The sequence below is a fragment of the Cinclus cinclus genome, chromosome 2 (assembly GCF_963662255.1).
Source record: "Cinclus cinclus chromosome 2, bCinCin1.1, whole genome shotgun sequence".
Lineage (NCBI taxonomy): Eukaryota > Metazoa > Chordata > Aves > Passeriformes > Cinclidae > Cinclus > Cinclus cinclus.
Genome location: NC_085047.1, coordinates 88,566,841 through 88,582,094, shown reverse-complemented (window position 1 = coordinate 88,582,094; position 15,254 = coordinate 88,566,841). Strand labels below are relative to the sequence as shown.

General features: G+C 41.8%; 1 protein-coding gene across 1 annotated transcript in view; it reads right to left on the bottom strand.

Moving 5' to 3' along the window:
- Nucleotides 1–3,273: 3,273 nt before the first annotated feature.
- Nucleotides 3,274–15,254, bottom strand: part of SLC9A4 (solute carrier family 9 member A4) — a 32,623-nt gene continuing 20,642 nt past the window's right edge. The window contains exons 9-12 of the mRNA XM_062515046.1: nt 9,803–9,899; nt 7,706–7,837; nt 6,907–6,994; nt 3,274–3,572 (exon numbers count right to left, since the gene is read on the bottom strand). Coding sequence (XP_062371030.1) covers nt 3,274–3,572; nt 6,907–6,994; nt 7,706–7,837; nt 9,803–9,899 — 616 coding nt within the window. The remainder of the gene's footprint in view (nt 3,573–6,906; nt 6,995–7,705; nt 7,838–9,802; nt 9,900–15,254) is intronic.

The following is a 15,254-nucleotide window of genomic DNA, read 5'->3' as shown; positions in this document are numbered from 1 at the left end:
GTTTTGCTTTACTTATTAAACTGTCTTTATCTCAACCCACAAGGTTTTCCTCCAGTTCTCTCCCCCATCCTACCACAGGGGAGTGAATGAGTAACTGCGTGGGGCTGAGTTGCAAGCTGGGCTTAAACCACAACATGGTGCATCTCCTATTTTCTCTGCTGTGAAAGGTAAAGGTTATTCATTACTATTCCTTCCTGAAGCTCACCTGTCCTGCTCTATATCGCCCTGCTCAAGGAAGTAGTCTTAATTTTCTGAGCTCTTATTTCCTCTCAGGATTTTGGAAAATATTCTTTACCCTCTGGGCATGAGTTTCCTGTGCCAGTTCACCTTAAATCAGTGTGTTAAATTCCTGAGTGAATAGCACTGTACCAGTCTAAAAGAAAAAGGAAAAAAAAAAAAAAGAAAAAAAATCTTAAATTAACTTACCTTTGTCAATTATCAGCACAAGGTTCCTGGATGTGACCCAGGTTAAAGAGTTTTAGAATGCCCACACCCTGATTTAAATTCATACCCTAAACCATTTCAGTTTTCTTTATGGGGAGGCCTGAAAGACGATAGACATGGATTAAGTTACTTGTAATAAAATACTGCTGTAGTTATTGCTCTTTAAAATATAAGCAATGTGCTTTTTTTCAGGAGATCTTTTTTGTCCACAAGTAAGAAATAACTATTAAAAAAAAAAAAGTGCAACCTTATATTTTGGAAAATATTTTATATAGGCATCTGCAGCATTGTTTCTTGGCTGATGGCCAGCAAAGCCATTAACAGCAACTAATGGCACAGAAGGAAATTTTCTTCCAGTACTATTTACTAATTGCTAGGAAAGAAAACCAAAAATAGACATTACAAGTTCAGGAGCCAGACTGAAAAATCTGAAAGCACTCTATTAACTTCTAGCTGCTCTACAGTTTAACACTCTCTGATGTCCTGGATCACTGATTTCATCAACGAGAAGGTTAGGAATGAAGCAAAGGAGGGAGATATGACTCCATCTATGCACTAATTCTCTTAGTATTTTATTATTTTTCTCCAGTCCTAATATAAGCCCCTAATTAGAAATTGAATGTTTTGCTCCCAACTTCTGACGGGTTGCTCTACATCTTCTACAATATTTAAGGAATTTTGGAGTCAATTTTGAGCATATCTGTCAAACATACACTGGTCAAAATACAAAGACTCCTCTTTTTCACTATGTATGTCTAGTCCATTCCCATGCCATTCCTGACATCCCATTAATCCTCGTCTCACAGAGTTTGTCTCTGTCCAGTTCCTGCAGACAATTAGCTGATTAAATCTTCTTAAAGATGAAATGCTGAATTTGCAGCTCACAGTAATTCCTCCATTAAAGCTGTTTCTCATGAGCATCCCTTGGAAGATGTGATTCTTCACCTTCCTTTCAGATTTCACATTCTCTCTGTCCCCAAGGATTGACAGCAGTTCATATCACCCACCATCCAGTTTCAGAGATCCTAATCCCCCACAACTCTGTGATGCAGAAGCAGATTTCACACCTCTGTTGCCCAACTCCATGCACCTCTGTGGCCTAAGACCACAACACATAGGTACTAATTTTGCCCTCAATTAAACATCACGTAGCAACCATGTGGCTCACAGTGCAATTTAAGGCCTGAGTTTGTATGATAACTCCCTTAATATCACGTTTTAATTTAGATTTATGATATGTCAATATAACCTGCTGTAGGACTGAGATCTGGCACTAGGTTTTTGTTTAAAAACTCTGTGGAGCACTTCCTCCTTTGGTGGAGCTGGGTTTATTTGTTGATTTTCAGGTAAAGTACTGTATGTCATTGTTAATCCAGTATCGGTACAGACGAAAAATCCTACCCTGTTTTAATAATGTACCACTGTTTTCATAAAAGGAAGTCATATAATTTCTCTGGCACAATAAGGAAATACAAACAGAACTCAAGTTTCATAAAGCTTTGTACAATTTCAGTACAGATGATTCATTATAACCTGGCAAGCATAAAAGCTGCAAACGAGAAAATGGGGAAAAGGGCTTGTAGGAAAAGGGCTTGTAGTAGGGTTTTCTTCCTCTGGTGGCATTTTTCAAGTTTGTTAGTTTAGATTCTACCTGTCCTGCATCAGAAACCCTTTGTAAGAAATGTGAAATCATAACCTACAGGAATAAGTTCTTTTATGGACCAGGACATACAAGCAACATCAGCAATATATAAAAGAGAAACATGCAGGTAGCACTGCTATCTCTAACTCTTGAATCTCTGACTCTTAGACTAGCATTTGCAGACCTTGAATTGGGCAGCTAAGCAAGGTCTGAGTGGAGGAGACAGAAGGAAACTTGACAAAAACATGACTGAACTTGGTGCATTTCTTAACCATAGATTAGACTTTAGTTCAGCTGTAAGGGTGGTTTTATGGACTTCCAGACTCAATTCATCCCTTCAGATAACATCCGCTCAGTTACAGTGCCAACACACAGAAGACAGTGGCAATGCTGCTTCCATTCTGCAGAAAGGAACTTCTTCAGAAAAACTAGGTGTCTGGAACTTAGCTAAAATTGCTAAAGACCACACTTCCTGCTTCTTGTGCTACTAGGGAGACCCATCATTGAGAGTGGAGCAAGGGCACACAGAGCCACTTGGAAGGGAGCTCCATAGAAAAGTTGGGAGGTCAAGTGCTGTAATGAACATCCCTCTGGTTATTTTTCCTTTTTTTTTTTTTTTAAATGGGAAAGCTTCTCTGTACAACATATAGGAAGATACACTACAAAAAAGCTGAAAGTCCTTTTGATTTAAGGTCTTGTGTAGGCATCTTCAGTGACGTTTACATGCCCTAAAAAAAATCCCTTTCTGTCTTTAACTCTTTCCCAGAATGCAGCTACTCTGAAATCAAAAGCTCGATGGAATTTGAGGTAATCTGTGCATTCACATGTCAGGGATGCCTCTATATATTTCCATCCTTTGGCTGCAGACCATAGTATGAAACAAAGGCAGTGTCAGCTTCCACCCATACCATTGCAAGGACCCAACTACTGCTGTTTAAATCCATGTCCAACCCCTACAAATATCACGTTCTCCTCTTTCATGCAGTGTTTTGTTGGAAAGAAATCTTGATCTAAGCACATAAGAATTTGAGTCTTCTCTGAGCCACTAAGTACCTTAATACAACCCTTGAAAGTGATATGAGAACAAGTACACTGGCCCCCAGAGGAAAATCAAAGTTTGGTTCATATAAAAGCTTTGTTATGTCTTTTGAAGCCGTGCACCAGGGGCCCTAGATCTTCTCTGCTCCTCATATAACTAATGGCCTGGCTGGTGCCATGGTTTCTGTCTCTTCTTCTGACTCATACTCCTCTACTTCTCTGACAATGAACCGAGCCTTTGGCACTGGAGCTAGATTGTCTACTCTGGTGAAAAGATGACGGCTGATTGAATTTCCTCTTCGCCCTGACAGATTGGATGGACCTGCTCGTCTATCCAAGTGTGCCATTGGAATCAGTTCTTGGTGGTGCTTTGCTTCACGTGGCCATAGTGGGGGCTGGGATCTTGACGTTAATGGGAACGCAGCATCAGAGCCACTTCTATGCTGATCTAAAGAAAAACAGGAAAATAATTGATTTTTTTAAAGAAGAGAAAAAAGAAATGCCATGGTATTGGAAAGGAGAGATAAAAGGTATTCAGTACAATACAATACCCCAGAACTGAAGCATTTTAAATAATTACTGTAGAATAAGGAAGCAGTCAAGAACTAAAAATAGCACTGATTTTTAATTTTCATCTCAAAGCTGATGTTTAAAATATTTTATTTACCTTATCTTAGCTCTGAAACCCCAGAAGATAAGCACATTCACTACCTTTTGGTGTGTCACAGACCTGCCCAGTCCTTTCATTGCAAGAGTGAAGGCAAGAGTGTTTCTTTATGTAATTTGAATTTTCCTCAAATTCCACAAGTGTACTTAAGTACAATGGTTCAAAAGTATTTTTAAACCCACAGTACAAAACAAAAATGTGATGAAAGAGAAAATTCTGGTCCATCAAAAATCAAGTTTGCCAGTGACTTGTGACTACCAAGTAGGAAGAGAACAGTTTCATCTGAAACCAGGGGTGCTTTGATTACTTTGGGTGTGTCAGATCTGCTCCTACCAGCTTGTTTTGCCACAAGTACATTGTAAAAGTTAGCCTGCAAGAGGCCAACAACTGACATTCTCATCTGGCTGAGTTTATAGAATATATCTTTTCACTTTCCAAAACCAACCTGTAGTCTAACTACACAGTAGCAAAGTAGTTAATGTAAGAAACAACTAACAGTCTGAGCTAGAAGGTTCTGGGTATAAGCACAAAGGTCTATGAGCAGTAAGATTAGTCCAAATTCTGCTACAATTAAAGTACACATATTGACTATGGTCACAGTGTCAAAATTTAAGAAATTACTGCAGATCCATAACTATTAAATTATTTTTAGCTTATGTTTATTTCACAGTTGGCACAGTAAAGCACTGCTGCTCATAGACCATGTGGACATCTTTAGCAGGATAAGATTTCTCAGATTTCCAGGACTTCTACTTAGCCCTTTGAGAGCAACACTGCTACAAAGTATGAATGACATATACTGCCAAAGAAATAATTCATAAAATCATAGCCTGGTTAGGGTTGGAAGGGACCTTTAAGATCCCTTACTCACAGCCCCCCTCCCATGAACAGGGAACCTTCCACTAGATCAGGTTGCTCAACCCCATCTACTCGGTCGTGAACACATTCAGGGATGGGGAGTCCATATCTTGTCTGGGCAACAACAACCTCTCTGGACAATTCATTTATATGAGCAGCAGAAAGAGCTAATAGGTGAATTAAGGATTTATTTGTGGTCATTTCTGACTTTTACTTTCTAAATTTTCTGCACATGCTATATATAAGGCCTAAACCAAGCTTGCTGGAAGATGTTTTTTCAAAAAGTTCTTCCAGATATTGACAGAAGAGTTGACATTTAACTCTGAAAAATGCATATGTGCATATATGAGGTTGTCACTCTAATTCCCTACATGCTGAATATTTATCTTCTTAGTCCAAGTGCAATTCAGCTCATCCCAACAGTTTATAAGAGGACTTTAGGGTGGCTTTTTTCTGCTGAAGACACTTAAAGTGGTGTTAATGCCACACAGTGGGCCTAAGGTGGGGCTGGAGGCTGGACCAAAAAGTCTACTTATTAGGATAGATTACAAGGCAGGGCTTAAATTCAGACCTATCTAACAGGAAAAAAAAATAAAAAAAGTACTTGCATTCACTGCTTCAGGATTTAGCTCTCCCCACTAAAGCAATATGTCTACCTCCTATAGCAGCAATTGATCTCTTGAAAGTGTCTGCAGTGATTTTAGGTCTATGATGGCTGTGTGGAATACTTTAACTCTTTTAGAAAGAGACATATCTCCTGTGATGATATCCTGATAAACAGGACCAAAAAGAAATCCCCTTGAGTAATATTTATTTTCTCCTCTGAGTAGATCCAATGGGTTTTCATTTTGCTATCATCATGTGTGGGTGCCTATACAGGACTTTGGGGTGTTTAGGCTAGAAACCAAAGACATTGAAAGGAACAGACTTGGGAAATCCAGGGAGAAGCAAGTGCAGGAAAATAAAGGAAAAAGAGGATAAAAAGGGCCAGTCAGTACATAAATCTAGTGATGCCCTGCACTTGATCAGCACAGTCTGTTGTTTTGGTTTTTTTTCATTTGACTACACTTTCGACTATGCTCCTCTATCAGCAGCTCCCCATAACATGCATGTGTGTATGGAGGTCTGAGTGCCAGCAACTGGAAGGACTGGGATGCATTTGTCAGTGCAAAATTGCTGGCAATCATCAAGCCAGAGTAGCCATTAATTAGGATAAGAGGCTTGAGAACTGCCTATGGGAGCACTATCTGTTTGGAACAAAGACTGAAGAGGGCAGAAGGTCTGTAGGTTGACTACAGGAGGGAGCAGGAGGTTCAGAGCAGTGACTGAAGAGACCATGGGATCTGTGGTTGGCTACTAGTAAGGCCATAATATGGACTGGACAACAAAGAGACAGGTTTGCATGTGTGTGAGGCAGGAGGAGACCAGGGGGATCAAGGAAGTTGCCCCAGGGAAGACTGTCTGCCCAAGGGCAGCCACTGGAGGGCACTACAATATGAGGTGGAATGCTAAGACCATGTCTCAATGTGTGTAGGTCTGTGTACCAGCAGCTGCTATGGGGCTGTGTACCCTGGGGCTCACATGCCCAAGTGCCACCAAGTGTGCAGATGGAAGCAGCTACTAAGCAGAGCATGGATCTCAGGCCAGCTACTGAAGATTCAGATACCATTTATGTATTTATAATTTTTCACTAACAGCCTCATCAACCAGAGAGGGGACAAGGATGAGACCATTGGTGTTGTTTGCATTCATGTGAGCCCTATGCCATGTTTGTGCTGCTCTCTGTGCCTGGCTGTGTGTACACATGCATGAACTTCGGTGTGGAGCTGCCAGTTGGGAATACCTGACCAGTCTCGGCACCTGCAGGACCTGGGGCCATGGAGCTCCATCAGTCTCACCTGGACTGGGCTACAGGTTCACCGAGTCATAATAATTTTGCATACAGCTCAGCCTGTGGGGCTGCAGGGAACAGAGTTTGTGTTCTTGAGCTGGCAAGGTGTAACTTCAGAGATCATAGGAATATTTGTTCAAGAGGGAAAGAGAAAAAAGCAGGAGGTGCTGGAACAAAACAGAAACTGCTGCAATAATGATCATATAAACAACACAGATAAAACAGAAACAAGAGAAGGGTGTAGCTCATTTAAAGAGACCGTTGACTTCCATGGGAGTGTGTATGTAATACTGTTAAATCTACCAAACCACTGGCCACATTTCTCTTACAACTGGAGTAGGATACAGAGTGAAGCACTTCCATTACCTGTAAAAGTAACATGCCTGGCTTTTCTTCTAGTGGGCTGGTGTGGACCCTGAGGCAAGGAGAGGTAGCGTACTTCCGTGGTGTTCACCTGTGTAGGAGACAAGTGTGTCCAGTGCCTGTGATTGAACTTCACTTGGCACTTACTTGGTGAAACACTAAAGAGGTATGGCAATATGCTGCATGTTTACAGCCAAATTTTGAGAGGTATGAATAAGATCAATGCTTGGTTTGGAAGGATGAACTCAATGTCAGCTCCAGGGAGAATGTCTGTCTGATGTAACAGCCAAAGGGCTTTTTACCATGACCAGAGGAAAACATGCTTTTCTAAGATTCACCTTTTTTACTTCAGGTAAAAATTTTGAATACAACTAATCTATCCAACAAGATCTCCTTTGTCTCCCCTAACCACTACTATCTCAGCTATAAATGTCTGTGTTGCTAAATGCCTACCTTTGGTCAGACAAATCTCTTACAAAGAGCCCAAATCATCAACATGCCAGAGGCTTTGCATCAGGCTTTTTTGGTTACACTACACTTTGCACATGCAAAATCAATGCAAGTTACATTATTTTACTACACAGAGCCACAGTAGCTGATTTCTGACCAATGTATAGAGATTGGACATGAAAAGTTTGCTGCTCACATGCTAAGTGAAGCTCTTTCTTCTTTGGCGCTGCATGAGCACAGGGGGAAAATATCCATTTTAATTGCAGCAAAGAGCACATTAAAACCAGTGTGTTTCCATATTTACAGAGAGGCAGAGGCATTTTTACATAAACAGTAGATGGATAACAGGTACCGGTCTACCCCAAGGCAAGCTGTTTCCCTTCCTGCAGCTTTGCCTCAGGCTGTGTTCCCGACGGATGAGGATTTCTTGTGCTTGTTTCTCACTTGTGTTAGTAGGAAGATTGTGCCGGTTGTATGCTGGTGCCTGAAACAGAAAATGCAGCCGGCTCATTTTCATTCCATTTGCAACGTTAATCGGTCTGATCAATCACAGGGCTTAGGGGACATCTGCCTCAGCTGGGTCACCAACTCAACACATGGCAAAATGCAGCCATGCACAAATCTCACTGCTGCAGAGCAAGATAGGAGGAAGCATGAACATATCTGTAAGTCTCAGACCTCAAAGGCTGCATTTTGATGCTATTTCTGATAGCATTTCTTGCCTGCTCAAAGTGCAGGTATATAAAATATACCTACCTAAGAAGGCTGTGATCATCTCTGGGCTTGTCCTGTTCTCATCTCATCAGTTGTAGTTGGGAGCTACAGATATGGGGCAGGTTCCAAGAAAGAGATAACTGGTTAACTCAGCTCTGAGCTTTGGTACTAATATTACTGAGCCTGGAGCAAGCTTCAGATGCCCTCAGGAACAAAGAATGTATCTCCAGAATGAGATGCACAGCTGAGTTTCCTCTTCGTACTTGGACAAACTGCAAATTAATATTACCCTAAAACTGAGCATAATTTAAGACAAACTTGTTTATCACATACATCTAGTGAAATGAAGGAAATAATAGTCTGCCTTAAAGAGAAAAGTTCACTGAAGTCTATAAGTCCTTAAAAAGCAGAATCTGATCTCAGTTTCATTTGCAAGGGTCCTTGTAAAACTTGTGAGCAAGGGCTTTTCAGAGCTGAAAAGAAGTATCAGAAGTAGCATTATTTTCTTTCCAATCTTTCATTTCCAAAAGCACACCATTCTCAATACTACATAGGTTGTAACTGTCCAAACAGTCATTACTGTAATTGATTTTGAGGAGGAAAAATTCATTTCAATAAGCTAAGAGATAAATACATATGCAAATTGTTGCTAGTAAGATAAGAAATTAATATCGTTAGGATAATTAGCCATGGCAAATCAAACAACGTTAGGAATGAAAAACATAATAATGCCACACTTAAATGCAGGCCCTAGCATTTTCTAGTACACGTGTGTTACATGAGTAAGCCTTGTTTATCAGCCTAATTTCAAGGTTACTGTAATGTATCCTCTACCACTCACTGCTGTGGGCGAGCTCTCAATTGTCTATTCATCACCCGAGAGTGGATTAATCAGATACCATAACCTGGGCTGCATACCCAGGGAATTTCTGCAAAACAAATCCCCACCGAGGTATTATCACACTACCTTTACGGGGGGACGGGGGGATAAAAACCAGGCTTAAATGTGGAAAACGAAAGCTCAGAGGTCGTGGAAATTTTTTTTTTTCCTACGTTCTTCTTCTCCAAAGGCGCGGGTAAATGCCGCTCCCACGCAGGGCTGCGCGGTGTTTGCGGGCGCTGCCCGCCCGCCCCCGCAGCGGAGTTTGGCCGTGGCCGGAGCCCTGCCAGCCCCTGCTACAGCCCTGCCAGCCCTGTCCCTGCTGCAGCCCTGCCAGCCCTGCCAGCCCTGCCCCTGCTGCAGCCCTGCCAGCCCTGCCCCTGCTACAGCCCTGCCAGCCCTGTCCCTGCTGCAGCCCTGCCCCTGCTACAGCCCTGCCAGCCCTGCCCCTGCTGCAGCCCTGCCAGCCCTGTCCCTGCTACAGCCCTGCCAGCCCTGCCCCTGCTGCAGCCCTGCCAGCCCCTGCCCCTGCTACAGCCCTGCCAGCCCTGCCCCTGCTACAGCCCTTCCAGCCCCTGCCTCCCACTGCCACTGCCGGAGCCCTGCCAGCCCCAGCCTGCCATCTCCAGGCTGCCCTCTCTCCCGGGAGCCCTCGGAGCCTCGGGAAGCCGGGGGGCTCCCAGCCCGACAGCCGTGCGGCGAGGGAAGCCTGACCTCTACAGCTCGCTCGCGGACTTTCCTGGCTTTTCGCGCCGCCAAAAACTGATTCGGGGTGGGGGGGGAACCACCCCAAACCCACCGCAACCCAACCCAGCTTTCCTTGGTCCCACCCCGATCAGCGCCGCTCTCACACACCCTTTGTCGCACTCGGTACAGGTTGTGTGCCAGCACATCTCTCATGGACTCCACCTCTGCCGGGGACAGCCTGTGTGCGAGCTGGTTCCCGCCGCTCCTGTAAATAAAAGGGAAAATTAAATATGATATTAATGAGCTGATTAAATGCTAACCCCATGAAATCACGCATGGTCTATTTTTAGTGCTAGAACAGAAGGCTCTGTAGTACCTTTCAGTGACCGGCAACACCTGGAAATCATCCTAAAATGAATTTTAAAAGGTCAAATTTTTCTTTTTCATTGGTTTTGTCCACATAGTGAGCGGTCAGATCAGGCCCTAAGCCTTCATACAGCTGGCAGCAGAAATTCTTCTTTCTTAAAACTCCATAAGGAAGTTCATTTTTAAGGATTAGATTAGGCCATAGCCAGCTCAGGAAAGCACTGCAAGTTTCCTCCTCTGTCTGAATAAAGACCTCAGCATGGTATAGCACTCTGGGTCTTGCCATCCTACTGGATTTTAGTCCTTTGAGAAAGTAAAGAAAACCCTTAAGGACAAAAGAGTATGTCAATTATGAAGTCTGCGAGACCTGCCCTGTGGTGAGGAGAACATAGAGTTTCCTAGGTACTGAACCTGTTTCTCCATCTGAAATGAAAGAACCACCTGAAAGATAGTCATCTTTATGTCTTTAAAATCTTTGACAAGCCCACAGTCACTTGTAGCTGCCTGGCTTTTTCACTAGCAAAACAATAGAGGAAGGCTGCTGTGAAATGTTATTGTGTTTCTCTAAATCAGTCAATCGCTGTGAGAGTTAGTGTCCAGATGAATTCCCAGGAAAAGAAAGGGAAATAGATAGTGATCATCCAGAATGAATCAATCTGACTTCGTCTTGTTGTTTCTGACTTTTTCCTTTCTCACCTCTTAAAAAAAAAAAAGGTGATTTCAACTGTTGTTTTTCAGCTAAGGCATGTCCTTAAAGTGGTATCTGTAAATTGCGCAATTAAAAAATCAGTGATAATCAATGTACATTACGGCAAAAGTTTTGTGTGCATCTATCTCACACTTCCTCTAAAACAAATTAAAACTTTTAATGGTGAAGGAAGATGGATTCAAGCTAAATTGTGATTATGCTGTAAATATATGAAAGAGATTGGGATTCACAATTAAGTCTAGTTTAGCAGTATTACCGCTGTTTTGTTCTATAATCCACCATGAACTTCTTGAAAACTTGTAGGACCAACATAAACTGCCTGGATTCTATATTTTACTGCCTCTTACCATTAAGTAGACAGTTATCCCTGGTGCCCTGGTCCCTGCCCAAAGCCCTGGAATATAGGAAATAATTCCTAATATATTTCAGCATTTTGGAATGTGTTTTCATCCTGCCATCAAACTAAAACAGAGATGTGATTTTTTTCTGAAAAAAAAAATAAATGAAGAGAGAAATTAACAACAGAGTTAGGACTAGCTAACAATTAGAGCTAGGACTGGGATAAGCAGCAGGTTAAGGACCTCACTGAAGAATGAGCAACCCATGAGCCTGCCACTGAGCTGCCAGAAAGCCAGTGTGACAGAAAAGGACTCCCTTTCTAGACTTGACAGAAATCTTATCCCTGATAAATCCTTCCCAACAAATGTTTAATTGATATCCATCAATTCTCAACAGCTGCAATAATAACAAATTTAGTTATTTATCATTAGGGGGAAAAAAAGACTTTCACCATCATCCAGTTCCAGGCTGCCTGAGTGTGTGGGAGCTCTGGTTGGTTGGCTGGTTCATTTTTCACTTGCTTTCAGTTTTCAGAGATACACTGAGAGGATCTGGGGATGCTACCAATTTTCCAGGCCTGGGTGCATTGTACATTTACTCCCTACTGGGTGTGGTGTGTGTCAGCCTGAAGCACAGCCCATGTGTGCTGCCCTCCACAGCAGGGAAACCAGACTCCTTGCTGTCAGCAGCCCCTATCTGATGTCCCTTTGGACAACAGGGAGACCCTATGTACACCTGGAAAAAATACACAATCACAAGCCCTGGGGACTGTCAACAAGTGTTGGTCTCCAAAATACAGACTTGGTTAATTTGTGTAATGCAAATGGAACTGGAAGAGTTGCTGCAGGTGGTTTGACATCACAGGAAACAACTGCCTCCCTGCTTTGTGCTTCCCTGAATGTGTCCACAAGGTCTTTATATCTTACAGATGGGAATAAATAGGAGAAAGCATCTAAAAAGGGAAAAGCTTGAATCCACTGGGGAGATTATCAGATTATCTCTTTACTTTTCCAGCTGCATACCTGACTTTCTCCACATGCCAGTACAGAAGTAGCTAGTTCTAAGTGATTTCAAATCTTAGTATTTTGCTCTTAAAGTGAATTTAAATAGAATAAATTAAACTCCTTAAGTCTCAGTTGAGCTAGAGAAACAAAACAAAAAATATCATGAAGATAATCTATATTGTTCAGGAGCACAAATAAAAAGATCGTCATTCTTTTTATGGGATTGGAAATAAACCTGCCCAACTGATAACCATGCAGGTAATAAGGAACACGTTGCTTTTACATTTTGCAATACATTAAGAAAGGGCTTTCAAAAAACCCCAAACATGTTCAGTATGTTACCAAACCCATAAAGTAATCCTTATTGAAACAATTTCTTTGTTTTTATTGAATTTTCCACCATGTTGCAATAAAGAATAGCATGGGATATGTATTTGTGAAGAAAAAAGTTATAATATGCCATGAAAACTGTCTCTCTGTAATGGCTGCCATGACATTATTTCTTTATTCTTTAGATTTGGAGATAGTTGATACTTGATACATTGATATTTGCACAATCTGTTTAGTATTATTTTTTACACTATATCTAAAGTTTTGAACTTTGTAAACTCTTCATTAATCTTCACTCATCCTGTGAGGGAATAACATTATTTGGCACAACTTTCTCAGAACTGTACCACCACAAATGACAACACAACAGTTGGTTCGGACCTGTACCATACGGATACATTCTAAGATTTACCAAAGTCAATATTGCAACAATATGAAGTCAGCATTAAGTAAAGTCAGTACCAAGCCATTTTTCTAATGGTCATATTTCCTACAAATAAGCAGCCATAAACCTACACTTTTGATAATATGTCCTAGACTCCACTTTTGTCATTTCCATCCTTATTTAGAAGGCTAATAATGTGGATTCTTTGTTGCATAATACATGGGCAAATTTTATCACTCCACACTGGAAATACTTACTGTAAATTGGTCACCCACTCCACCTGCAGGAATCACACCAGCATGAATATCATTCTCTAATTCACAGCATCGGAGATCTGCTTTGACTCTTATAAAGTAAATCTCCTTGTGTGCATAAAGGCTGCAAAGACTGACCAGAAGTGTGAGTAAGAGTTTTCTCACTATTCTGACACTGCTAATAATGATTCACATGCCATAAAATGGGAATTTTATTTCAATTCTCCTCTTGTTCATGGCCAGAGTTTTGTATCTTCACTGTAGACAGGGACCTTAGGCACACACTGAATCAATAGCAGCAATCAATTTACAAATACATTTAGAAACCTTTTACACAGGTTCATTTATTTGCTATGTGGAAAGACAGCAAGAACTGCTGTAATGGCTGAGACCAAAAATCCACAAACTAGCTCAATATCTTGTCTCTTGCAGTGCTCAACAGCAGACACCAATGAACAGAGGTGGGAAAACGTGTATTTTCCTAGAACACTCTCTCAGCCTGCAAGAACAGAATGGTTTTGAGCCACAGGCTGTTTTTCTGAAGTTGACACTTCATTTTTAAAAAGGCTTTCTCATCAGAGGATCATGCACAGTAAAATTCAATTATAACCAGAGTAGAGACGGCAAAAATTAGTCCATCATATCAGCTGTTTATTAAAGAATATTTTTCAATCTAAATTCTCAGCTCAGGAGAAAATTTCTGAACTATGCTGGAGCAATTTGTCTTATTTTCTCATTCCCTCAGGAAATGAAGAGGGATGTGGTTTTATTGCCATGAATTGTCTAACAACCATGCGCATTTACTCTTGGCTCAGAATGGTTAAAGGATTACAGCAGAAAGGAGCCTGACATACATGCAGTCTTTTTTAATATCATCCATTCAGCAAAGAATAATTTAGAGAGAAACAGGCTAGGTCTTACACTGCATGCTGACATCAGTACAAGAAAGCAGATTGATCTTGATGTGATTAAGCCAGAGTTTCAAGAAATATTTCAATTTAATATCCAGTTTATATTTGGTTTTTCTGCTATTGGCAGAGATCATCATTCAAAAAAGGTAATATCCTGGACCTTACCAGAGGCTCCTGCAAAACGGGGAGTGATTTAATGATGCAACAGGAAAGAGCAGGCAATAGCAGCAACAATGGCCAGCAAGAACCCAGGAAAGAAATTACAGAGGTAAGTGCCTGCAGCAATACCTGTACTCTGGACAGTGTGTTGCAAAGCAAAGATAAATACATGCATATCAATTACATTATGCAGGATGGAAGATTTGTGCAACTTTTCTCCTAGAGGGTAGTTCCCTCTGTTCCCTCTGGAGATTCCACCTGTTTTGTTCTCTGGTCTCTGATGCTGAGTTGCGTTACTGTTTGACAGAATCATAGAATGGCTTGCATCTGGTTCCAACCCCCCACAGTGAGCAAGGGACATCCTCAACTCCGTCAGGCTGCTCAGAGCCCCATCACACCCAACCCTGAGTGTTTCCTGGGATGAGGCATCTCCCTCCTCCCAGAGAAACCTCTTCCAGAGTTTCACCACCCTTGTCATAAGAGAGTTCTTGCACCTAGTTTGAATCTACCTTCTCCTAGTCCTACAGCTACAAGCCTACTAGAAAGTCTGTCCCCATCTTTCTTGTAAGCCCTCTTTAATACTAATGCTAAAAGCTGCAAAAAAGTGTTCTCAGAGCCTCCTCTGTCTCCTAGGAGAGGTTCTTCAGCCTTCTGATCATCTTTGTGGCACTCCTCTGGACCAGCTCTAACAGGTCCATGTCTTTCCTGTACTGAGGACCCTAGAGATGGACACAGCACTGCAGGGTCTCACAAGGGCAGAGTAGCAGGGGAGAATCCCCTCCCTCAACTGCTGGCCAGGCAACTTTTGATGCAGGATATGGTTTTCTTTCTGGGCAGCAAGTGCACACTGACAGTTCATGTCCAGCACTTCCACTACAAGTGTCCTCAAGTCCTTCTTGGCAGGCTGCTCTCAATATTTAACTGGACAAATGCATTTGTTTTGGCAGTACCAAAATATGGCAAGCATGAGGGATGGCAAACTGGAGCAGCAAAAATTGCAAATGCTATGAAGAAATCTGCTCTCAGCAAAAATTCATTATTGGGAAAACTGAGTCAGGACCCATAAAGACATCCTGCAGGTCTCTCAGCACCTCACACAGATTAAGAAAACCCATCGGCCAGGTCAGTGATAAGTACATCTGTCTTGAGCCACTACTGGGGTT